Raw genomic sequence first — 24,519 nt, forward strand, 5'->3', positions numbered from 1 at the left:
CTAGGAGGCATGTCCCTCCCCAGCCCCAAACCACACCCCAAGGGGGTCCTCCATGGGTGGATAGGAGGGCTAACCATGTCCACAGCACCAGCCCTACCTCCAGTCTGCACCCCACTGAAGGCTCTCCACTAGTCCAGAATCTGTGCTGCACATGGGGGGAGACTGGGTAGTACAAGGGAGGGGCCAGGGAAAACCACATCTCCACACATCCCCTGACCCTGTGAATATATAGCTGGAGCTGTGCTGTCTCTTCAGTGGAGTCCTCCAGGACTAATTTGGCTGCTATGAACAGTGGGGATTTCCAGGGGACTGAGCAGCTGCTGAGGAGGCAAAGGGTCTCTGTAGGATTGGCGCTGGCATCCTTCAGACTCCACGGGATCCACAGTGCCGGGGGGCGGGGTGGAGGCTGGTCCCTGGGTCAGTCCCTGGGCCTACTGAGCAGCTGTCCCTTCGATTCTGGGGTGGCTTTGTGGAAAAGAGATTGTTCCAGGAGGTGCTATCTTAAGCCATGTAGGGTGGGAGGGAGGCTGGCATGCATCCACCCCATAGGCCTGCTGTCTCCTGGCCCCCTGCAGCCCAGTCTCCCCCACGCACCCATTCAGAGCCCCACATTCAGAGTGGAGCGCACTACACAAGGCCCAGCAGAATGTGGGGGGGGAGACCATGGCACTCCATGCAGACCCTGAGGCAGGGGACAGTCCCTGCTAGAAATGGGAGACAGGAGTTGTAGTGAGCTGTTCCTCTGCGGATTACACTGTGGCGGGAGCATGTGGGCCACTGCTTTGGGGGGGAGGCTGCTGCGAGATGAATGTCACTGTGATGCAAAAATAGATGCTAATCTGCTTTCTCTTTCTCTCTCTCTTTTTTTGTTTTGTGGTTCGTTTAGGTGGCTTCACAATAACAGGTATGGATTTCTGATTCCCTCCTTGCCCCGTGCCACTGTTCCTCTCTGCATTGTTAACTGCTGGGTGCTCATTCTGCTCTTTTCTCTTTATTTCCTGTTTGTTTTTTTTAATGGAGGGAAACTTCTGAATGGTAAGAAAGCACTGTTTAGTGTCCTGGCCACCTACTCCGAGCCGCTAGTGTTAGCACGGCACCGTCTAACAGCAAGTGATGTGTCTTTGTCACCAGCTTAACCTCACGTGTGTTTCACAGTAATCCCCGTTCTTTAGCTGCAGTGATTACAGCATGTACCAGGAGACTCTGCCTCAGTGCGGAACTCACAGCCCTGGGGGAGGAAGGGCAAAGGGGGTGAAATGGACCCCAGCCTGGACAGCCTGAGAGGCTGCACTGAATTAGGACAGCTGTCCTTGGGCTGCTTAGCCACACAGCCCCTGGGAACTCCAGCACTCTGCGCCAGGCCAGCATACTTCTGCACAGGGACATGCAGAGGGCAGCCTCTGGCTGCTGTAGCCAGTGCCTGCTGCAGGGGGATTTTCTCCCAGGGCCTGTCTGCTCTGGAGCTGGAAGGGGAGGTTTCCTGCTCAGGGAAACCTGCGCACTGACTAGCATTGTAGCTGTGGCAGCGGGAGGGGCTAGCTGTCAAAGGATGCACCTAGGCTTTCAGAGGGACTTGTGCCTGGGGAGAGTGTAGCACAAGTTCCCTCCAGGGTTACGCTGCAATTTTTAGCTCGCTAACTCAATCAGAGCTAGCCCATGTGGAGACTATGCTGGGAGTTACTCTTTGCAGCTCCAGTGTCGACAACCCCCCAGTCTGCTAAATGACTTCCCTCAATCCACGTGCAGTCTCACCTACACTCTTCACAGCCATCAGCCATCGGGGGGGGCGAGCCTAAGGCATGGACCAAAATGTGGGGCCTGCTGGTACTTTCGCCACGCCCCTCCCGCATGAAGGGGATGTCAGCCACTTCTGTGGCAGGACTGGCCCCCAGGCCGTGTGTCCACAGTCCTGCCGCCATGCTCCCAGGGAAGAGGGGAACACAGAGGCAGTAGGGAGGCATGGGTCTTCCACTCGGGTTGCCCTGGCCTCTCGCTCATTCCTGGGGTTCATGTGAATCCTGGAGCACTCCCACATAGTTTGGGAATCAGCCCTGCAAACCCCATATGTCCCTTACAGATCAGGGAGTAGCTAGGCCTGCCCATCCCATGGGTTTTCCCTACAAGAGGGGGCAGCTGGAGCCAGCGTTGTTGTTCCTAAGTGCAGGCAGTGTGCATGGTGCTACACAAGACACCAGTACACCATTGCCTGCCTGGAGAGGTATGGCCAGACTCCACAGAAGGACGGTGATTTGATCCCTGTCCCCAGGTATGGGGTGATATGTAACTGCATTTCTCTGTCAGCAAGAACAGTTGAGGGGGTCTGCTTCCCTATTATCAGATAGAGATTAGTGAGAAATGGAGAATCAATCATCTTCTGTAATTCCCAATGTCAGTCTGTCGGCAATCAGTTTTGCAGATACAGCTGATTGTGAAATAAAGCTACTTGGCTGCAAGCTGCCAAGAAACGCTTCACTGTTTAAAATGCCGCTCCGCAAGGATGCCTGAGAAATCAGTTCTCCCCATCTGGTGTTCTGGATACTGGTTCCCTCCTCAGGGAGTGGACAAGGCAGGAATGGTTCCTCATGGATCATTGCTGGGGTTTGAATGGCAGAGCCAGGGCTGCTGTGGTACAGCTGGGGAGCAGCAGGCTTTGTGCTCTTGGCTGTATAGACTCGATGTGTGATTGTTAGCTCATCAGAAATGCAAGCCATATATGAAAGCATGTTCAGATGAGTTCCTGCAAACCAAGTTACATGAACCAGGGAACCATCTCTGCACTAAAGATACTCCTACTCCATCCTGCCACCACCTGGCATAGAACTAGGGACTTCATACCACCTTTGCACCTCCCCATGTTCTGGGGTGTCCAATGGCCTGCCCAGACCTCAGCTTAAATTACAACAGCCCCACATCTGCTCTAATTTACCCTTGGCTGCAACAACACCATAGGGCCACAGTATCATCTGAGAGTAGCTGGAGTACTAAAGCACTTCAGCCATGTTCTCTTCCCCAGCAACTGTCTGTGCTAGGGGCTGGGAGAAAAGACCAATTACGGCAGCTCTGTGCCCTCCAGGGAAGACCCTATGCTGGGGTATTCCCCATCATGGAGATTTGCTGCCTTCACAGACCATTCGTGCTGCCAGAGAGGCTTCAAGGGGCAATGGAGAATTGGGCTCAGTAAGCGTAAGAATAGCAACAAATAATTAGACAAGCATGCCGGTGTATTCACAGGGTTGTATGTGAGCCATGCATGCGGTACCAAATCTCTGCACTTGTCCAACAAGGGAGCAGACACACATGCCTCCTTGGTTAATGTACACCTTACAAGTGTTGCTCGGGTGTTAGCTCTGCATTAGAGAAGAAGAGCCATCAGTCTCCCCCTTAGTACTAGCAGAGCACGGCAAACAACTGTGACTCTGCATGAGGAGGGGTTCAGAGGGCCAAGCTCAGACGTGGGAAACTATTTTTAGCTAACAAGGTACTTCACATACCTCTGATCTCCCTGATGGCTTGTCTGAAAAGCACACGCAGAATCAGATTCTGAGGAGCCAGCCCCAAATTGGGACAGTTAAAAAAAATTAAATAACACCACATACAATTTTCAACATTTTTCCAGTGTAACTGAGATTGAACTTGGCCAACTGGGCTGGAAATAGATGTCCATAGCTTGCCACCATGGCTATGAGGGTAAACTCTTGGATCACTTCTCTCTGGCTCTGCTTTTTCCCATTGGTACAGGAGAGCAGACAAGAGTGTCTGCAATGGGGATTTAAAAACAGTAACCTTGTGTGAAATAGAAATAGAGTTCACTAACATCACCGAGTCATCGTGATCCATTCACTCATCTTCTGCCCATCACTTTGTTAGGCAAGCCTGTCTTCAGGAAGGTCCATGCTAGAGAACATCCAATTCCTTCTACTGTAATCAGCATTCAAGGTATTCATTTTGACTTGGTTTTCTAGGACCACAATTTAATTAACACGAAGCGAAAGCATTTGCGTGTTCATGTACTGACACTAGAGTCATTTGTTTTAATGCATTTCTCTCTTATACTGTGTTCAGGGAATACAGAGTTTCAGTACCAAGGTCTGCAATGAGCTGTGTGCCAGGGGGATTCTGTTCTTGGGTGGACTTGGCCGAAGTAACTTCAGCACCTTCATTTGACTTCTTGGGGAGACTGAGTAGGGATCACAGATTGATAAAGGTTCAAGCACAAAGGGACCACTAGATCATCTAGTCTGACCTCCTGTATACCACGGGTTACAGAATTCCATCAATTACTCCTGTATTGAGCCCAATGACGTAGGGTTGACTAACGCAGGCCTTCCAGAAAGGCATCCAGACTTGATCTGAAGACTTCAAGAGATGGTGAATCCATCTCTTCACTTAGTGCTTTGTTCCAGTGTTCAGTCACCCTCACTGTTAAAACTTTGGACCTTGTTTCTAATTTGAATTTGTCTGGCTTCAACTTACAGGCATTGGTGGTTCTGCCTATTCTCTAAGCAATGTTTAGCTGAAGCAAGTGATAGATTCTTTCACCTTTCACTCTAGGCTAACAAAGTTATTAGCCTGGGAACTTCTTTAGCTTTTTAAAATGCTGAATAATTGTTCAGTGACAGGAATCCACGTAGACCTTGCCCAGACTCTGATGGATTCCTTCCCAGACAGCTTCTGTATCCATGTGCTGCGTCCTTCCTCACCTCGGATCCGTTGTCCCCGTGTCACTTGCTCCCCTTCCAGAACAGACCCTCTTGCACTACATGTGGTTTCCCAGCAGCATCTCTCCACCCATTAAAGCAAACCTCTTTTCAAAATAGCTGTCAGGACAGGTACCATTTGCAAAGTTCCCATGGAGACACAAATGCTTTGTAAAGGGCGCATCACGCAGATGGGTGTGTCCAGCTGAGGTGGGTATCAGTAAAACTCATGTGTGTCTTATATACACTTAAAAAGATAATGGGCCAATGCTTCTCTGCTGCCTTGCACCTTATGTCAATATTTACATTAGGGCGAAGTGAATATAAAGTGCTAACAGATCAGATTGGCCGTAGGAGGTACAAGGCAGTGGAGAGTCACAGCCAGTGTGTATACACGTCAAGGCCCACATCCTTAGCTTGTGTAAATCAACATAGCTCCACTAAAGACAAAGTCAGCATTGTAGACCTTAGAGCAAGGCAGGTGTACACCAGCTGAGGATCTGACCTGTGGTGCATACACTTCAGAACATGCATTTAATATCCATGTCTTTATGATGCCTGGTATTTTTCACTGTATAGGTACTTGTATTTTCCTGTTCTGATGATAGCTTTAAATAGCTGTAATTCCTACCAGTACCCCCCATTCAGTTCCAATCACTATTGAGTCCTGGCGAAATTAAGTTCTCAGATGAAACTGTTCCAAAGTTCTAATGAGCCCTGCGAAAGTCTTTGAAAAGTGAACAGCAGGGCTATTTTATAACCCCCTGTTGTTGTTTTTTAATCTCCCTGTGTGATGCCTCCCAAGCTCTCTGGGGAAAATTCTTGTCCTGGGAGGAAGTGTGGCATGGAGAGTTTAAGGGGAGTTGGTTTCTCTTGAGGAAGTCAGATGTTTTATGAGTCCTCCATTATGCACCCGTCATGCCTAGGAGCTGATTCCACCTCCTTGCACCTTCTGAGGGCGGGAGCAGCAGCAGCCAGCTGGCAAGGGTGAAAGGGAGAGGAGAGCCTCCGTCAGCAGCTGTGAGCTCCCCACTCCCTCCCCTCTCCTCCAGTCAGCGCAGAGAGACTATGAAGGAGCAAAGCCCCAGGATCAAGGGTAGTTTTAGGTAGGGGAGGGAGGAGGTAGAAAGCAGGCTGGGAGGATTCACTCCTCCTGCCCCACATCTCCTCCAGTGAAAAGGGGCCTGGCCCAGCCTTCTCCCTGCTATATCCCCTCCCGTGCTGGGAAATAACATGGCTCCTAGGTAGCTGGGCTCCTCCACAGAGTCCTCTCCTGCTCCTTGAAGGGGAGACAGTGAGAGGAGCTGGGGTCCTGAGCTGCTGCAGCGCCGAGGGAAGGCTGGACCTACAGTAACTGCATTAGCGGAGCAGCCGGGCCTAAGGTAATTGCATTGGGAAGAGGTTCCTGCAGCTCTACTGACTGCATGGTTCAGCCAGGTCTAAGGTAATTGCATTGGGCAGGGCAGGCCTAAATTAAATGCATGGGATGTCTGAATTGTATTTGTTATGCTGAGGGTGGGGTAGAGACCCTCTCCTCAAACCCCATCCCTCCATGCACTCCCTACCCCATCTGTAATGGATTGGCACAGTGGTGAGGCATCCGTACAAACAGGTGTTCCAGCTAAAACCATTATAAACTGAGAAGTAAGGCCCTGAAGCAGCCTGTGTGTTAGATTGGCTTGTTCCAGGTGAGTGCCATTATTGTAAACCTTGAGATGTCAGCCACAATGATGGTGAAGGGACAGGAAACTGAAGCAGATTAAAATGCACCAAACCACAAACCCTCCAACACATAGCAGTGTTCTGGAGCGTCATGAAAATCTGACAAGGGCTTTTCAATTAATAATTATCCATTTTGAATCTGCAAGAATTTAAACCACAATAATTAAAAGCATGGGTTGTTTGATCCCCATTTCAGAACTGTGAAGATTCTGGTTTGTAGTGGTGAGGTTCTTGATGTGGGTGGGGGAGGAGTATCTGTTCTGTGAGGACAGAAAAAGATGGAAGTAAATATGCAGCCCTGAACATTACCCATAGCTGTGAATATTTTTCCTAAAGGCTGGTTATTTGAGTGACAGCCTGGTCCAGGGGGTAGGGCATGGGACTGGCAGTGAGCAGGCTGCAGGGTGACCTTGAGCAAGTCACGTCTCCTTTCTGTTCCTCTGTTTCTATTTGTCCATTTGTATTGCAAGCACTTGGAGACAGAAGCCGTTTCTATGTATACATTCAGCTTTCAGCATAACAGGGCCCTGATCTCAGCTGGGGTCTGGGGGTGTTAGTGCAATACACACAAAGAATCATAACAAAGGCAAGAAGTACCATGGAGGTTGGAAATAAGGGTTTAATTTAAAGTGGGCTAATAGATTGGCCTTGACAATAGCCGCATAAACAGCTGTGTGTGCCAGCACTTAGCTGCAAGGTAAACTGACATATGGAGCAGCTCCTGGGGACAGGGAGGAGCTAAGACCACAAGGACACAGGTGGCATCTCAGAATTAAGGGGCAGGATGAATAGTTTCTGAAACCTGCTTGGGTGTCTTAGTAGCAAATTTAAAAGACAAAAGGCAGCTGACCCTCTTCCAAAGAGCCTCCTGCTTCTAAAAACAAATTGAAAATGCTGAGGGTTGGCGTTTATCAGGTGAAAGTCCACTCAGGGCCAGGTGGTGTAAGTTGGTGTAGTACCACTGAAGTTGCATAGACAATCTCCACTGAAGTCAGTGAAGTTTTGCTGATTTATACCAGCCAAAGAATCGGCTCTGAAATGTTCCAGATCCAGGGGTTTTTTTTTTGCCAAACTATTAAACCTAACACTCGTAGGGTTTAAAACTAAATCCTTCCCATCCAACAATGTTGAAGTTCAGGGTTCCAGCCACACTCTGCTGCTTTTGTCTTGCTTGTAGCATTTTCATGTGGTAACATGTTACTGGCAATTAAAACCATTGGAGGTTTTTAAGAGCAGGTTAGACAAACACCTGTCAAGGACAGTCTAGGTTTACCTGGCCCTGCGTCAGCATGGGGGGCATGGTCTAGATGACCTCTTGAGGTCCTTTCCAGCCCTTCATTTCTATGATTCTATGAATACATGCAGAGAGGACTTATTAAGAACATAAGAACTGCCACAGTGGGTCAGACCAATGGTCCATCTAGCCCAGTATCCTGTTTCTGACAGCAACCAGTCCCAGAGCTTCATGAGGAGTGTGCAGAACAGGACAGTTGGAGGGATCCACTTCTGTCTTCCACTCCCAGTTTCTGGTAGTTAGAGTTTTAGTGTCACGCTGAGCATGGGGTGGCATCGCTGACCATTGTGGCTAATAGCCATTGATAGACCTCTCCTCCGTGAATTTATCTAGTTCTTTTTTGAACCCTGTTATACTTTTGGCCTTCACGACATCCTTTGGCATTGAGTTCCACAGGTTAATTGTGCATTGTGTAAAAAGTACTTCCTTTTGTTTGTATTAAACCTGCTGCCTATTAATTTGATTGAGTGACCCCCTGGATTTTGTATTGTGAGGAAGGGTAAACAGACTTCTCTGTTCACTTTTTCCACACCACTCATGATTTTATAGACCTCTCTCATATTCCCCCCTTAATCTCTTTTCTAAATTGAACAGCTCTAATCTTTCTAATCTCTCTTTGTATCGAAACTGTTCCATACCCTTGATCATCTTTGTTGCCCTTCTGTGAACCCTTTTCCAGTTCCATTATATCCTTTCTGAAATGAGTCAACCAGAACTGCACACAATATTCAAGGGGTGGGTGCACCATGGGTTTATATAGTGGCACTATGATATGTTCTGTCTTACCTTCAATCCCATTCCCAATAGTTCCTAGCATTATTAGCATTTTTGTGCACTGCTGTGCATTAAGCAGAAGTTTCCGGAGAACTATCCACAGTGACTTGTTCTTCCACTTTGGTTCTGGTGCATTCACCCGTCCCTTCATAGAAACATAGAATATCAGGTTTGCAAGGGACCTCAGGTGGTCATCTAGTCCAACCCCCTGCTCAAAGCAGGACCAATCCCCAACCAAATCATCCCAGCCAGGGCTATGTCAAGCCTGACCTTAAAAACTTCTAAGGAAGGAGATTCCACCACCTCCCTAGGTAACACACTCCAGTGTTTCACCACTCTCCTAGTGAAAAAGTTTTTCTTAATATCCAACCTAAACCTCCCCCACTGCAACTTGAGACCATTACTCCTCGTTCTGTCATCTGCTACCACTGAGAACAGTCTAGATCCATCCTCTTTGGAACCCCCTTTCAGGTAGTTGAAAGCAACTATCAGATCCCCCCTCATTCTTCTCTTCCGCAGACTAAACAATCCCAGTTCCCTCAGCCTCTCCTTGTAAGTCACGTGTTCCAGTCCCCTAATCATTTTTGTTGCCCTCCACTGGACTCTTTCCAATTTTTCCACATCCTTCTTGTAGTGTGGGGCCCAAAACTGGACGTAGTACTCCAGATGAGGCCTCGCCAATGTCGAATAGAGGGGAACGATCATGTCCCTCGATCTGCTGGCAATGCCCCTACATATACATCCCAAAATGCCATTGGCCTTCTTGGCAACAAGGGCACACTGTTGACTCATATCCAGCTTCTCGTCCACTGTAACCCCTAGGTCCTTTTCTGCAGAACTGCTGCCGAGCCATTCAGTCCCTACTCTGTAGCGGTGCATGGGATTCTTCCGTCCTGAGTGCAGGACTCTGCACTTGTCCTTGTTGAACCTCATCAGATTTCTCTTGGCCCAATCCCCTAATTCGTCTATCCTATTCCTACCCTCCAGCATATCTACCACTCCTCCCAGTTTAGTGTCATCTGCAAACTTGCTGAGGGTGCAATCCACACCATCCTCCAGATCATTAATGAAGATATTGAACAAAACCAGCCCGAGGACCGACCCTTGGGGCACTCTGCTTGTTACCGGCTGCCAACTAGACATGGAGTCATTGATCGCTACCCGTTGAGCCCGACAATTTAGCCAGCTTTCTATCCACCTTATAGTCCATTCATCCAGCCCATACTTCTTTAACTTGCTTGCAAGAATACTGTGGGGGACCATGTCAAAAGCTTTGCTAAAGTCAAGGAACAACACGTCCACCGATTTCCCCTCATCCGCAGAGCCAGTTATCTCGTCATAGAAGGCAATTAGATTAGTCAGGCATGACATGCCCTTGGTGAATCCATGCTGACTGTTCCTGATCACTTTCCTCTCCTCTAAGTGCTTCAGGATTGATTCCTTGAGGACCTGCTCCATGATTTTTCCAGGGACTGAGGTGAGGCTGACTGGCCTGTAATTCCCAGGATCCTCCTTCTTCTCTTTTTTAAAGATGGGCACTACATTAGCCTTTTTCCACTCGTCCGGGACTTCGCCGGATCGCCATGAGTTTTCAAAGATAATGGCCAAGGGCTCTGCAACTCCTTTAGCACTCCTTTAGCCAACTCCTTTAGCACTCTCGATGCAGCGCATCTGGCCCCATGGACTTGTGCACGTCCAGCTTTTCTAAATAGTCCCGAACCACTTCTTCCTCCACAGAGGACTGGTCACCTCCTCCCCGTGCTGTGCTGCCTAGTGCAGTAGTCTGGGAGCTGACCTTGTTCGTGAAGACAGAGGCAAAAAAAGAATTGAGTACTTTAGCTTTTTTCACATCCTCTGTCACGAGGTTGCCTCCCTCATTCAGTAAGGGGTCCACACTTTCCTTGACTTTCTTCTTGTTGTTAACATACCTGAAGAAACCCTTCTTGTTACTCTTAACATCTCTTGCTAGCTGCAACTCCAGGTGTGATTTGGCCTTCCTGGTTTCACTCCTGCATGCCCGAGCAATATTTTTATACTCTTCTCTGGTCATTTGTCCAATCTTCTACTTCTTGTAAGCTTCTTTTTTGTGTTAAGCCAAGCTGGTCGCCTGCCATATTTACTATTCTTTCGACACATCGGGATGGTTTGTCCCTGTAACCTCAATAAGGATTCTTTAAAATACAGCCAGCTCTCCTGGACTCCTTTCACCCTCATGTTATTCTCCCAGGGGATCCTGCCCATCAGTTCCCTGAGGGAGTCAAAGTCTGCTTTTCTGAAGTCCAGGGTCCATATTCTGCTGGTCTCCTTTCTTCCCTGTGTCAGGATCCTGAACTCAACCATCTCATGGTCACTGCCTCCCAGGTTCCCATCCACTTTAACTTCTCCTACTAATTCTTCCCGGTTTGTGAGCAGCAGGTCAAGAAGAGCTCTGCCCCTAGTTGGTTCCTCCAGCACTTGCACCAGGAAATTGTCCCCTACCCTTTCCAAACACTTCCTGGATTGTCTGTGCACCACTGTATTGCTCTCCCAGCAGATATCAGGGTGATTGAAGTCTCCCATGAGAACCAGGGCCTGCGATCTAGTAGCTTCTGTGAGTTGCCGGAAGAAAGCCTCGTCCACCTCATCCCCCTGGTCCGGTGGTCTATAGTAGACTCCCACCACAACATCACCCTTATTGCTCACACTTCTAAACTTAATCCAGAGACACTCAGATTTTTCAGCACTTTCATACTTGAGCTCTGAGCAGTCATACTGCTCCCTTACAAACAGTGCAACTCCCCCACCTTTTCTGCCCTGCCTGTCCTTCCTGAACAGTTTATATCCATCCATGACAGTACTCCAGTCGTGTGAGTTATCCCACCAAGTCTCTATTATTCCAATCACATCATAATTCCTTGACTGTGCCAGGACTTCCAGTTCTCCCTGCTTGTTTCCTAGACTTCTTGCATTTGTGTATAGGCACTTGAGATAACTCGCAGATCGTCCCTCTGTCTCAGTATGAGGCAGGAGCCCTGCCCTCTCGCATGCTCCTGCTCGTGCTTCCTCCCGGTATCCCACTTCTCCACTTACTTCAGGACTTTGGTCTCCTTCCCTTGCAGCCCTCCGTGAAGACTGCTCAGGGGGAGGTTGTAGCCACTCTGACAGTTTGAACGTATCAAGCCTCCCAGGTGCTCGATTTGTTGCCAAGCAGCAGTTAAAGTGTGTTACCCCCACATATTAAGGCAAGTCAGACTGGGGAAGCTGAAATAAGAAGAAAACCCAGCTACCTCTTCAGAGTGCCTCAAGAATGAACTTGCATGAAATTCACAAGTGGGGGGGAGGCTGCTATAGCCTCATCTGTGGTAGAGAACTGCATTGTTACAAATTGCTATTGTTCATGGGAGCTGCTGTGACATGTAACAATGCACTGGGACCACACTAGACATCTCAGCAAGCGTGTATCTGTTCAGCATGTCCACACACCGCTCTCCCTCCAAGCAAGGCAGTGCCAGCATATCATGGGTCACCGGGCCCAGCACAGCTCCCTGATGAGGGGGACGTGGGAAGTGCAAACCATTTTGGGATAAGTGCTGTACTGTACCTATCTCTGTATTTAATCAGGTCTGTGTTTAATCTAGCCTCTGTTTGCCAGAAACTGGGAATGGGTGACAGGGGATGGATCACTCGATAATTGACCTGTTCTGTTCATTCCCTCTGGGGCACCTGACATTGGCCACTGTCAGAAGACAGGATCCTGGGCTAAATGGACCTTTGATCTGACCCAGTGTGGTTGTTCTTATATTCTGTGTAAATCTGCACTAGAAAGCATTTGTCAGCATAGCTAGACCAGCATGCCCTGCTAGTATTGACACAACTTATGTAAACAAAAGTTTCTGCTGCTGCTCGAACTTATACCACTGCCCCAAACAAAATAGATGATACCAGCCATTGGACTTCTTTGCCTGTATAACTGTGTCTACACTAGGGCATATGCACAGCCATAGTGGCTGGGGCAAGGGGCAGGGGGTCATACTCCTAACTAACATAGCTATGCCAGTAACGTTTTTAAGTGTAGACAAGACCTAATGCTGCAGTGAGACCTGTCCCAGAATATCCATAACCTGGTGGTTACAGCATTGTCCAGCAATGTGGGAGAGCCAAGTTAAAATTACTTCTCCACACAAGGAAGAGCTTAAAGGTTATAAGGGGGGGGAGGGGGAAGGGGAAGGGGCGGTACCTCCGCTGGCCATTTTGTTAATCTAACCCTTCATGTCCTTTTATTTTATTTTTAAAATGCCAAGAAAGAAAATGAAACATTTTTGTTTCAGACCAAACAAAACATTTCTTTCCACTTGAAACAAAAATGTTTTGTCGACTTTTTCAATTTGCCAAAATTGTTTGGAATTTATGGCATTAGGTTGAGCAAAACCAAATTTTTTTTTTTTCAGTTCTCTGGAACAGCCAGCAAACCAAAAAAACAGTCATCTGACCAGCTGTAGTGTGGACATGAGCAATGTATCAGGTGCAGCAACAGCAGAATTCTCTAGTGCAGACACAGCTTCAGTGTTTGCAGTTTTTCTATTCATTGCTTTGGACATGCAGATAATTAAGTTACAGGGCTGTGTGTGTTAACGATAATCTAATACAGAAGTTCTGACAAGGTGTCAAATGTTGCTGGCACCCTCAAGGAATCCCTGGAGTTTTATTGCATTGCCATATTCCTGATGCTACCATGTGGGCTGGCTAGCATTCTTGCTGCATATCTGCTGCCTCTCACTCTGCATGAGTCTCTCACACTGAGAAGAAGCCACCTGTCCAAAATTCCCGTTGACTTCCAGGGTACAGCCTGGAAGACAGAGCAGTTGAGGAAAGACAGAACTCTCCTTCCTGCAATGCCTCCAGGTTTAAAAAAAACAGCCATATTTTGCTGTTTGTCTTATAGGGCAAACATGTTGTTTTGTGATGTTGTGAGTTTGTGATGTAATGTCTTGGCACTGCGTCATCATACAAGCAGTGAAGTCAGAAGAAAATGCCATCGCATCATGATGCAGTGTTATTACCTGATGATGCAACATCCCAGAGCCTAACTTCAGTGAAACACAATGCCAGCTTAGATCCAGGGCAACAGGAAATCCCATGTAAACAAAATAATGAACAGCATTTGCTGAATAATAGTTATTCTCTGTTTTTCCCATCAAAGAGATCTTGGAGTCATTGTGGATAGTTCTCTGAAACATCTGCTCAATGAGCAGAGGCAGCCAAAAAAGCTAACAGTGTAAGGAGAGAGGTAGATAATACAGAAAAGATCATAACACTACTATATAAATCCATGGTACACCAACACCTTGAATACTGCATGCAGTTCTGGTTGCCTCATCTCACAAAAGAGATATTAGAATAGGAAAAGGTACAGAGAAGGGCAACTAAAATTAGAGGTATGGGGCAGCTTCCATATGTGGAGAGATTTTTAAAAAGACTGTGACTGTTTAGCTGAGAAAAGAGATGACGGGGGATATGACAGAGGTATGTAAAATCATAGAATATCAGGGTTGGAAGGGTCCTCAGGAGGTCATCTAGTCCAACCCCCTGCTCAAAGCAGGACCGATCCCCAATTAAATCATCCCAGCCAGGGCTTTCTCAAGCCTGACCTTAAAAACTTCTAAGGAAGGAGATTCCACCACCTCCCTAGGTAACACATTCCAGTGTTTCACCACCCTCCTAGTGAAAAAGTTATTCCTAATATTCAACCTAAATCTCCCCCACTGCAACTTGAGACCATTACTCCTCGTTCTGTCATCTGCTACCACTGAGAACAATCTAGATCCATCCTCTTTGGAACCCCCTTTCAGGTAGTTGAAAGCAGCTATCAAATCCCCCCTCATTCTTCTCTTCCGTAGACTAAACATCCCTAGTTCCCTCAGCCTCTCCTCATAAGTCATGTGTTCCAGTCCCCTAATCATTTTTGTTGCCCTCCGCTGGACTCTTTCCAATTTTTCCACATCCTTCTTGTAGTGTGGAGCCCAAAACTGGACACAGTACTCCAGATGAGGCCTCACCAATGTCGAATAGAGGGGAACGATCACATCCCTCGATCTGCTGGCAATGCCCCTACGTATACATCCCAAAATGACATTGGCCTTCTTGGCAACAAGGGCACACTGTTGACTCATATCCAGCTTCTCGTCCACTGTAACCCCCTAGGTCCTTTTCTTCAGAACTGCTGCCGAGCCATTCAGTCCCTAGTCTGTAGCAGTGCAGTTGGATTCTTCCATCCTAAGTGCAGGACTCTGCACTTGTCCTTGTTGAACCTCATCCGATTTCTTTTGGCCCAGTCCTCCAATTTGTCTAGGTCCCTCTGTATCCTATCCCTACTCTCCAGCGTATCTACCTCTCCTCCCAGTTTAGTGTCCTCTACAAACTTGCTGAGGGTGCAATCCACACCATCCTCCAGATCATTTATGCAGATATTGAACAAAACTGGCCTGAGGACCAACCCTTGGGGCACTCCACTTGATACCGGCTGCCAACTAGACATGGAGCCATTGATCACTACCCGTTGAGCCCAACAATCTAGCCAACTTTCTATCCACCTTATAGTCCATTCATCCAGCGCATACTTCTTTAACTTGCTGGCAAGAATACTGTGGGAGATGGTGTCAAAAGCTTTGCTAAAGTCAAGGAACAACACGTCAAGTGCTTTCCCCTCATCCACAGAGCCAGTTATCTCATCACAGAAGGCAATTAGATTAGTCAGGCATGACTTGCCCTTGGTGAATCCATGCTGACTGTTCCTGATCACTTTCCTGTCCTATAAGTGCTTCAGAATTGATTTCTAGGTCCATCAATGGCTATTTGTCAAGATGGTCTGGGACTTCAACTCCATGCACCGGGTGACCCTAAACCTCTAACTGATAAGCTGGAACTGGATGACAGAGGATGGATGACTCAAAATTGCCCTGTTCTGTTCATTCCCTCTGAAGCATCTGGCACTGGTCACTGTCAGACGACAGGATACTGGGCTAGATAGACTGCTAGTCTGACACAGTATGGCCATTCTTATATTCTTAGAAGGTGTCATGTGGATAATACGACACAGGCCTCATGGGAGTGTGTGTTTATCGGTACAGCAATTTGGCTGAGGTTCAGATACATGCCTGAACTTTTGGATGCTTAACCGAAATAAACCTTTCCAAGGTTCATTTACCTATTGCTAGTTGTTTGGACAAGCACGCAGAACACACATATCACAAGGCGGTGGTGAAGACTTCAAGCTACTTGCTGCAGACTTGATTAAAATCTGCCTCACCAATTTTATGACTTGCTGCAAAAAATGTCAGCAAAATACTCAAAATATTAGAGCCCCTGCTCCGAGTCCTTCGTTATGCACCGGTAATAATGGGCTCACAGACATACAGAGCCCCTGTTCCTTATGTGGGCGCCGCACAGTCCTTGTCACAAGTGTTGTGTCATGATTGTACAGTGACTGAAGAGCTATCTTTCAATGTACTATGTCCTTTAGCATACCGCAGGCTAGAAGAGTCAGATTCCAAGCTCAGTGATTCTGGAGTCTATCAGGTGTCACTCTAGTGACATCAGAGTTACTCCAGATTTACAGTGATGTAACTAACTGCAATGAAAAACTGGCTGACATTATTTTGCGTGTAACACTACCTATACAATACTCCATTATTCAAATGTTTAGGGTGCAAAATCAAGCACTCAAAAGTTAGGTAATGCCAGAAGTAAGGTTTGTGTAACCTTAAGTCACACACACACACCCTGTCCCTGTGTGTGTTCATTATGATACAGTCTTTAAATACATGAGTACGTGCTATTTTTTTGCCACAGGACCCTGCCTCATTCAGTGTACCTTTACTATGCATTCAGTTCCCCATTACTCACATATAGGCAGAGTGGCTGAGGTGGATGAGCCCTTCCATATGAGCTGGATGGCCTGATTTGCATGCAGAGGTCTGATTTTCAAAAGTGCGCAGCACTGGCTTGATCCAACTCCCATCAAAGTCAAGGGATATTTCACTGTTGGCTTCAGTGGGGGCAGAGAGAGGCCAATACAGGGGCCTTTTTGAAAATCCCAGCTTAGATTGATTGCCCTAAAAGTTGGCACCATGGCCACTCCAGAGGAGAATCCATCACTGAGATTGTGAATGTTCTCCTATAGTCCAGGCTGAATTCAAGAGGAGCTGAGTGGGGGTGGAACGGATTTGAAATTCAGAAGAGTTATGAGCTAGTGATCTCATTTGCTAACGCTTCTGGCCATCTGCAACAGAAAACCTTTCAGCGCAGGCATAATGTCCTCTACCTTACTCCAGCAACTATCTGTCACTTGTGTCTTAGTTCCAGAGAAAATTTTCATTTAGAGAGAGATTCCCCTGATAGAAGCCGGTGCCAGAAAGTGAAAGATTGTGTGTTGCTCAAAAATGGGCTGTTTTTTTACAGAAGAGAATGAAGAGAAACAGCCGCTGACGAGCAAAGAGGAGGAAGAGCGCCGCATTGCAGAAATGGGACGCCCAGTACTGGGAGAACATACCAAACTAGAAGTCATTATTGAAGAATCCTATGAGTTCAAGGTACAGCAATTGTCTGCGTCACTCCACCCAGGGCATGGAAGCCCTGAATTTACATTAGCATCTCTAATTGCATTTTATTAGATTGCTAAACTAAGGGCTCCATCTTTTTTACATGCCCAGTCAGCACACATCTGGCAAGCACATGTTGTGCACAGGAAGGTATCATCCTTGCGAAGCAAGTATATTGAGCGCTTGAGGCCTTGATTCAGCCAAAGCATTGACACACATGCTTAAATCCATCCCTGTTCAGCAAAGAACTCAAGCACATGCCAGTGACTTCAATGGGATTCAAGCTAATATGTAAAACCAATGAGGAGTACTTGTGGCACCTTATAGACTGACAAATTTATTTGGGCATAAGCTTTCGTGGGCTAAAATCCACTTCATCAGATGCACGGAGTGGAAAATACAGTAGGAAGATATATATAGCAGTACATGAAATCTTCCTACTGTATTTTCCACTCCGTGCATCTGATGAAGTGGGTTTTAGCCCATGAAAGCTTATGCCCAAATAAATTTGTCAGTCAATAAGGTGCCACATGTACTCCTCGTTGTTTTTGCTGATACAGACTAACACGGCTACCACTCTGAAGCTAATACGTAAGTGCTTTGCTGAATTGTGGCAGACTACTTAATTGGCACCATAAAGAGGTATGTTGGGATGGGGATGATTGGAACAGAAGGAGTTGGGAGCCCAGTTTTCATATGGTAGAGATGTAATCAGAGACAATGCTCTTCAGAAAAATTCATCAGGGGCAGGATGTGTTCATGTTCTGCTGAATTTACAGCCTTTATGCTTCAAAATCAAATCCACTAATGGCCTTTATGTCCTCCGTGGGAGAGGCCCCATAAGAGCATCTCAAGGCATCATCAGGAGCTTCTGGAGCAAAAGCAAGAGTTTCTGCCCCCAGCTCCCAAATGGAGCACAAGTAGCTGAATAAGGCACAGCTGTGGTATATACTGTCCCCTCTCAACAGCTAGCTGTGATGTCACGGCAACAGCAAGACCGTGGACTTGGCAACAGCAATGGTGTGGGTTTATTTCTAGCATTTCACTAGGCTTGGGCAGCAAAATTAGCCTGCTCAGCGTCACCGTCAGGACCAGGTCCTTGGGTGCTATAAATCACTGAAGCCCCATTGAAGTCAAAGGGAGTACTTGTGTGCTTCGTTGCTCAGCTGGACTGGAGGGGCTGAGAGCTCCGCACCATACAGGTTTGAGCATGTGATGCACTAGCACAAGGCTGTTGCATGTTGGTTGCCAGCACCGTAAGAATTTATTATCATTGACCTTCCTTGAAAATATTGTCATACAAGCTGAATTTGGGGTTTGAATAACTGCCTGGTGTCTCTTTCACAGACTTATACAGACAGCTCCCAGATCCGCATCATTCTTGTTTACCAAAAGAAATAACCACAAGTGCTGTACTTGCTATGATACATGATAGAACTTTCTGTGCATCAGCTAAGTTAGTCGAATGTTGATTTGTCCAGTTGTTGCTACAGTTGCCTGTAACTTAACTGTTTAGAAAACCCGGGAGTGTTAATTGTGTCAGACAGAGTGTTTGTTTGAGAAGCATCTCGAAAGTTGTAAAGCAGGAAATCCAGTAGCAGTAACATAGATGGAGATACAGCGCAGGAGAGATTTCCAGAGTACATGTGCTAATGAAAACTGGCATGAAAAAATTACAGCACACCAGCAATGATCAGTTAATCACAAGTGGCAAAGTAGCCTTGATTCTCCCAGGGTTCTGGGAGCAACAGCAAAGGAAATAAGGAATGCAACTCCATAATTTTTCTATTGGTTATAGACTATAGATACTTATTACAGAACAGAACAATATGGCAAGCCAAATCCTTATCTGGGTTTAAAATGCCCAAACTAAAATAAAATACTGTTTAAGAAAAGAGACTGTGGCCGCAGTCCTGCATACATTCATGCACATGAATCCTGATGCTGTATACACTACGCACATGCTTAGCTTTGTGCATGTGAGTAGTCTCATTTATCTGAATGTGTAAAATTAAGCCTGTGCAGGATCGTGGCCTAAGCCTGACAATTTAATCCCCTTTTTTAAAGGTAATAAAAAATAAACCAGCCACACTGTTTCATGTAAGCAGTAGAGTCTCTCCTACGTGCATTCTAGCGCTCTCGGCTGCCCATTGTGACCGCTTGTGACAGAGCTGACAGCTAGAAGAGTGTGGCGGAAGACGGAATGTTAGGCGGAATGTGCAGGCCCCTTTCCTGATGAACTGAAAAGAGGTTACCAGAGGTTAATTAGATACACCTGAGTCAATTAAGCACCTTCTACACACACACCTTTAAAAACCCTGTTCTGGTGTGAGAGTGGGAGGAGAGAGAGAGGGAAGAAGGAAAGAAAAGTTTCAGCAGGGAGAAAAAGTGTGGCCTAGGTGAAGAGCTGGTTACCTCCCTACAGGGAAAGCAGTGAGTTTGCATCTGTTCAGGGAAGGACTAGTGACCAGATGTCATCACAGTAAGTCAATGCTCTGCTAGGGGCAAGGAGATGTATTTCTTCTGTGTTTTTGCTTAAGGAAACTATTCAGGCCTAGCCTGAGACCCACCGGTAAATCCTGTAAATAAACCAAAGTCCAGAATGTAAACCCTCTGGAGTGGGAGTGATTTCCTCCAGCCCCTCTTATTGCCCCCCTGCATCCCCAAGGGAGAAATCCTGATGTGGTGGGAGAGGTGCCTTGCCACACCCTGTTACATTAGAACACAGTGAAGAGTGCTTGGATTAACTTCCAATGAGAATTTTCTGCCAGCCATTTACAGCATTAATGATGATTCTGCATTAGTGACTGAAGTTTCTGATTTAGCAAGCATATAAATGCTGTAAAAAAGCAGGAGTGGATACCCAAAAATATACTTCATTCACTTTGAATTATTTACAGTGCTTCCAAATATACAGATCACAATTCCTTGATCTGTTTTGTAACAAAAGAAGCATTAGCAAGACAGGAGTCCTCTCTACAGCATCTGCCATTAAACTTCTGCTGAAGAGTGTGGAGAGACCGCTGATTTTTAGTTCTGATTAGAAGGTATGCAGATTAGCAAACAGACCTTTTTAATGCAATATGGGATTTTGTGTGCATACGTATTGTCACTTCTGCTGCTCATGCTCTTGTTCTGAGTGGAATATCTTATCCATAACTGTACAATGTAAATCCACAAGGCTTTTGATTTCTGCCCATGATCTCAGGTTCTGAGCCAGCATTGCCCTTAATTCATTTATACTTGTCTCCATCTGCAGAATACTGTGGACAAGCTCATTAAGAAGACAAACCTAGCCCTTGTGGTTGGAACTAACAGTTGGAGAGAACAGTTTATTGAAGCTATCACCGTCAGCGCTGGTAAGTTCCTGTTTCTACATGGAATGAATTATGATAAGCCACTTTTTTGTCTCAGTTGTACTGTGTCTGTGGCAGCAGATTACTGCTGAAGCAAAACAGATAACAAAGTTATTCACAGTATCTGCGTACATATGTCAGGACACTTGTGACACAGACAGCCCTCTGAGCCACAATTCTTACCTGCCTCCTCTTGTGCCACAGCAGGGATAGAGGTGGTAATTTGCTGTTGGCCTATAACTGCAGTAAATTATTGGCCCCCTCCAATCCAACACTGACTCTGCTGTTCAGGCCACAAGTGAACGCTAGAGTCAAGGCTCCATTCAGTTCCATCCCCCTGTGTATCTGTCTCCCCCCGCCCGACCCCAACCTGCTCTGGTGGGTGCACAGTGGCCTCTTACTGCTCCATGTGCAGACCCGGGTCTGGGTAGTGCACACAGAGGTGTAAGGGGTGGGGGATATCTACGTCCCTTTACTCTCTTGCCTGGGGACGCAGACCAAGTCACAGTCTCGCCCTATGAATGGGCTTGGGATCATGGTTTGTGGGTCTGTTTCTGATCAGCTGTGGCTGACAGGATGGGGCAGCTTGGTCCTGCTGTGGACTGCTATAGCTGCTCCTCCTCCCCCCATGTTCTCATGCACTGTGCTGGAGTCTCCTGTGTGCATCATGACAATTGCTATAGGCCACGTTCCTGCAATTCCAGACATGACATAGCTCCACAATCAGCTGACCATGGAAATAAGAGGGTGATAAATCATAGCACAGTGCGTTATCTTCTGTCGCTTTCCAATGTCCCTTCCAAGAGTAGCCAAGCACAAAGACAAAATGAGTGTCAGAAACTTTCCCAGGCAGGCATTCAGAGTAAATAATGATCTCCATCCTTGTTAGCAGTCTGCCTGGTGCATTGGACTTTGCACCTTCATGGACTCCTCTGAGAGGAACAGCTTCATTAATTTTAACTAGACTCCATTTGGAGACATTACATAACGGGTTGATTAAACAAAAAGGCATGTTTCATTTGTGAGGAGCAGATCTCACCTCTGTCTGCTCAGTGCTTAGAAATCATTTGGTATTGCTGGTGTGTGCACATCACATGTCCCTTCTTCAGGTCTACATAGCATAGTTTCCTTCCTCCACAAAACGGCAAAGCAATGAGACATTTGAAGGAAGACATTGCGCTAGCTTCCTCCTCCTTAAATTAGGTCTGCACTATGTGCTGCTGCATTGACGGGCTGCCAATAAGGCTACTGACAGTCAGATGTTCTGTTTACTCCCTTGTGGATTTTGTCAATTAAAGATTAGAACATGAAAGGCATATATCTCAGTGCTGTCATTCACTGTGCCTAAGTTGAAGATACCATGCAACCGACTTTATTCACTACACCTGAGAGGATTTTCCTTTGCAGTCTGCAGCTGATCTTTCTTTTCACACAGCTTTGGTTTTGTGGATAGCTTAGCTGTGACCCAAGATATAGCTCTTCCCCATCCATCTAGCAAGCCTGATGTTGATTGCCTTCCCTATGTCCCTGGAAGTTATGTGGTTAAATCTGACAAAGGATATGAATAATTTCCTTAAAGAATTCCTTATTTTACCTTGCACTGAAATACCATGACAGTTCTAACAGTTTGCACTGGAAGGTCTCTTACTTGATAAAATGGAAGATAGAAAAAGGAACCCCGGAGAGGAAGGATGGTCCAAGGGTTGGGTACTTGCTGGAGACATGCAAGAATGGAGTTCAGTTCCCCACTGTGCCAGGGACCTCTTCTGCAATCTTGAACAAGTCGCTTAGGAGGCAGAGAGGTGTCCAGTTCCCCACTGAAAGTCAATGGGAGTTGGGTGCCTCAATTCCCCCTCCAATAAAATGGGGATAAGAGCGCTCCCTACTGCCCAGGGGTGTAGAAAAAATCAATACATGCAGAATTGTGAGGTGCTCAGATACTACGGTAATGAGGCTATGGATAACTCGGTATCTTAGAAAATAATTTTGACTTAGTCATCCTTATCCGAAACCTAATTATTGTCATTGGTCTCGAACATCTCCTGCCACAAGAATGGCAGCCGCCCAATGGTGCGCTGGCTGTGTAATGTGCTGCAATACCGGATAGCTGGCTATGGAATCGGTAACATTTTGGAACGGCCTGTTCCTTACTACATAGGGGACCAAAGGGAGTATCCGCTGCCTAGCTCAGTGAGCATCCATTGAACAGGCTTGGGAGCGTCCCTGCCAGGACTGGCTCTAGGCACCAGCAAAGCAGGCCCGTGCTGGGGGGCGGCACGGTTCCAGGGGCGGAGTGTGGCCACCCCCCCTTTCTTTCTTTCTTTTTTTTTTTTTTTTTTGCTTGGGCACTTGCGCTCTCGGAGCTTAGGGCAGCACATTTTTTTTTCTTGGGGCAGCAAAAAATCTGGTCACCGCCCACGCTCCTGATAGATTTAATGGCAGTGCTGAGAGTGGGAGAGAGGTGGTAAAAGAGAGAGAACAAAACACAGTCAAGGTGGAGAGCTAAGTCTATCTTGGGTGCCTCTGTGGCCTATGATGAGGTTACATACCCCACAGTAGAAAGGGCTGGGTAAAAAGCTACTCTGGGCCCAGGTGCCCCTCCTCCTCATCCCACCAGCAATGCATGCACTGGCTGGAGGAGGTGCTTAAAAAGGGGAGCAGAGTAGCTCAGTGGGAGGCCGATGTGGAAGTGAGCTGACCTGCATGATAAGCTCCTGGGAAGGGTACCCTGGGAGCTCTTGCAGCCTGAGACCTGCCTAGCCTCCAGAGATGGGACCTGGGACTCTCTGAAGGTCAGAGACTTTATTTGGGTGTTTAGTTCTATACTTTACTCTGTGGGGAGAGAGGGGACTTGTAGGGAGTGATGCAGGGAGGCAACCGCCTAGTACCCCAGGGTGCAGGATTTAGCTGCCTTCTGATGGGCCCTGGATTGGAGCCCAGTGGAGTGGGACCCTGGGCTCTCTTTCCCACCCCTAAAGAGGGACAACCACAGAACTCTGTTCCTTGTTGGGGAAGATACAATGCTCTGGAGCACGAGACCCAGACCCCAGGGGAAGCCCTGACTCCCTCACTTAATCCTAAGGACTTGCCCATTACTGGCCTCTTTAGACATACCCCGGAAGGGGTGGGCTTGACCTGGCCAGTGACCTGGCCAGAGGGCTGAGTCACTGGAAGGCCAGACCACTGCAGGGCAGAATGACAGTAAGACAGGGGAATACCTGGGCAGAAGGCAACCTGCCACAGCCCTGCCCGACCACTCTCGGCAGCGCAGGTTGTTAGCATTCCCCTTCACAGGTCCCCGTCACCACAGAGTCTGAGAACCTCACGTCTCTAATGTATCTACCCTCCCCTCACCCCTGTGCTGTTATCCCCATTGTACAGATGGGAAACTGAGGCACAGAGAGACTAAGTGATTTGCCAAGTTCACACAGGAAGTCTGTGGCACTGCAGGGAAGTGACCCCAGGTCTCCCAAGTCCCATGCTGGCACCTAACTGCAGGGCCACTGTTGTCACTGTGCAGAATAGTGATGAGTCAGAAGTTCAGTGTGGGGCCATGCAGTGCTGAGAGCTGACTGCTGGGGCATCATGCTCCCAAACAAACCACAGAAAGCACTGAGCACTGACTCCATGGAAGGATCAAGCCTCTCGCATTCGGTCTCAGAAAATGCTGTAAAGAAAACCCTGGCTAGGTGGATTCCTGGGACTTGGCAGAGGCAGGCCAGGGAGTGAATGAGAGACGAGCTCTTGATGTGCCTGCTGCGGATAACTGTGATACCAGGGCAAGATGCGTGCAGCTGGGAGGCCTCAGCTGAGAAGCTGGGACTGGCAGCCTGGTGAGCTGTTGTGCATTGCTGGTGGAGCTGGGCCATCTGGGAGAACCAGGGGAGCGGCACGAACCCCCAGCCTGCTTTGCCAGCGTCGCTGCACCCAGAGGAGACAACTTGGAAGAAATTGTAGTGCTACCTATGTACTGAGTCTGCTGTGGGCAGCTGTCTTGTCTAGGGGTGTGTGCCTGGGTGGAAGATGAGAGCCTTGTTTTAAAGTCTCCTTGTCATTTGAGCAACAGGACCCAGCTCAAGTATCGGAGGGGTAGCCGTGTT

General features: G+C 47.4%; 1 protein-coding gene across 2 annotated transcripts in view; it reads left to right on the forward strand.

The window, feature by feature from the left end:
• Positions 1-24,519, forward strand: part of SLC8A1 (solute carrier family 8 member A1) — a 337,594-nt gene that overhangs the window by 282,826 nt on the left and 30,249 nt on the right. Inside the window, exons 5-8 of one of the 2 annotated variants that reach the window (XM_084622735.1) lie at positions 887-904; positions 3,868-3,936; positions 16,924-17,054; positions 20,323-20,422. In XM_084622735.1, the coding sequence (XP_084478861.1) occupies positions 887-904; positions 3,868-3,936; positions 16,924-17,054; positions 20,323-20,422 (318 nt within the window). The remainder of the gene's footprint in view (positions 1-886; positions 905-3,867; positions 3,937-16,923; positions 17,055-20,322; positions 20,423-24,519) is intronic. The other variant, XM_084622736.1, reaches the window with a different exon arrangement.

This window comes from Lepidochelys olivacea (genome assembly GCF_965140295.1).
Source record: "Lepidochelys olivacea isolate rLepOli2 genome assembly, chromosome: 3".
In the NCBI taxonomy this organism is placed as follows: domain Eukaryota; kingdom Metazoa; phylum Chordata; order Testudines; family Cheloniidae; genus Lepidochelys; species Lepidochelys olivacea.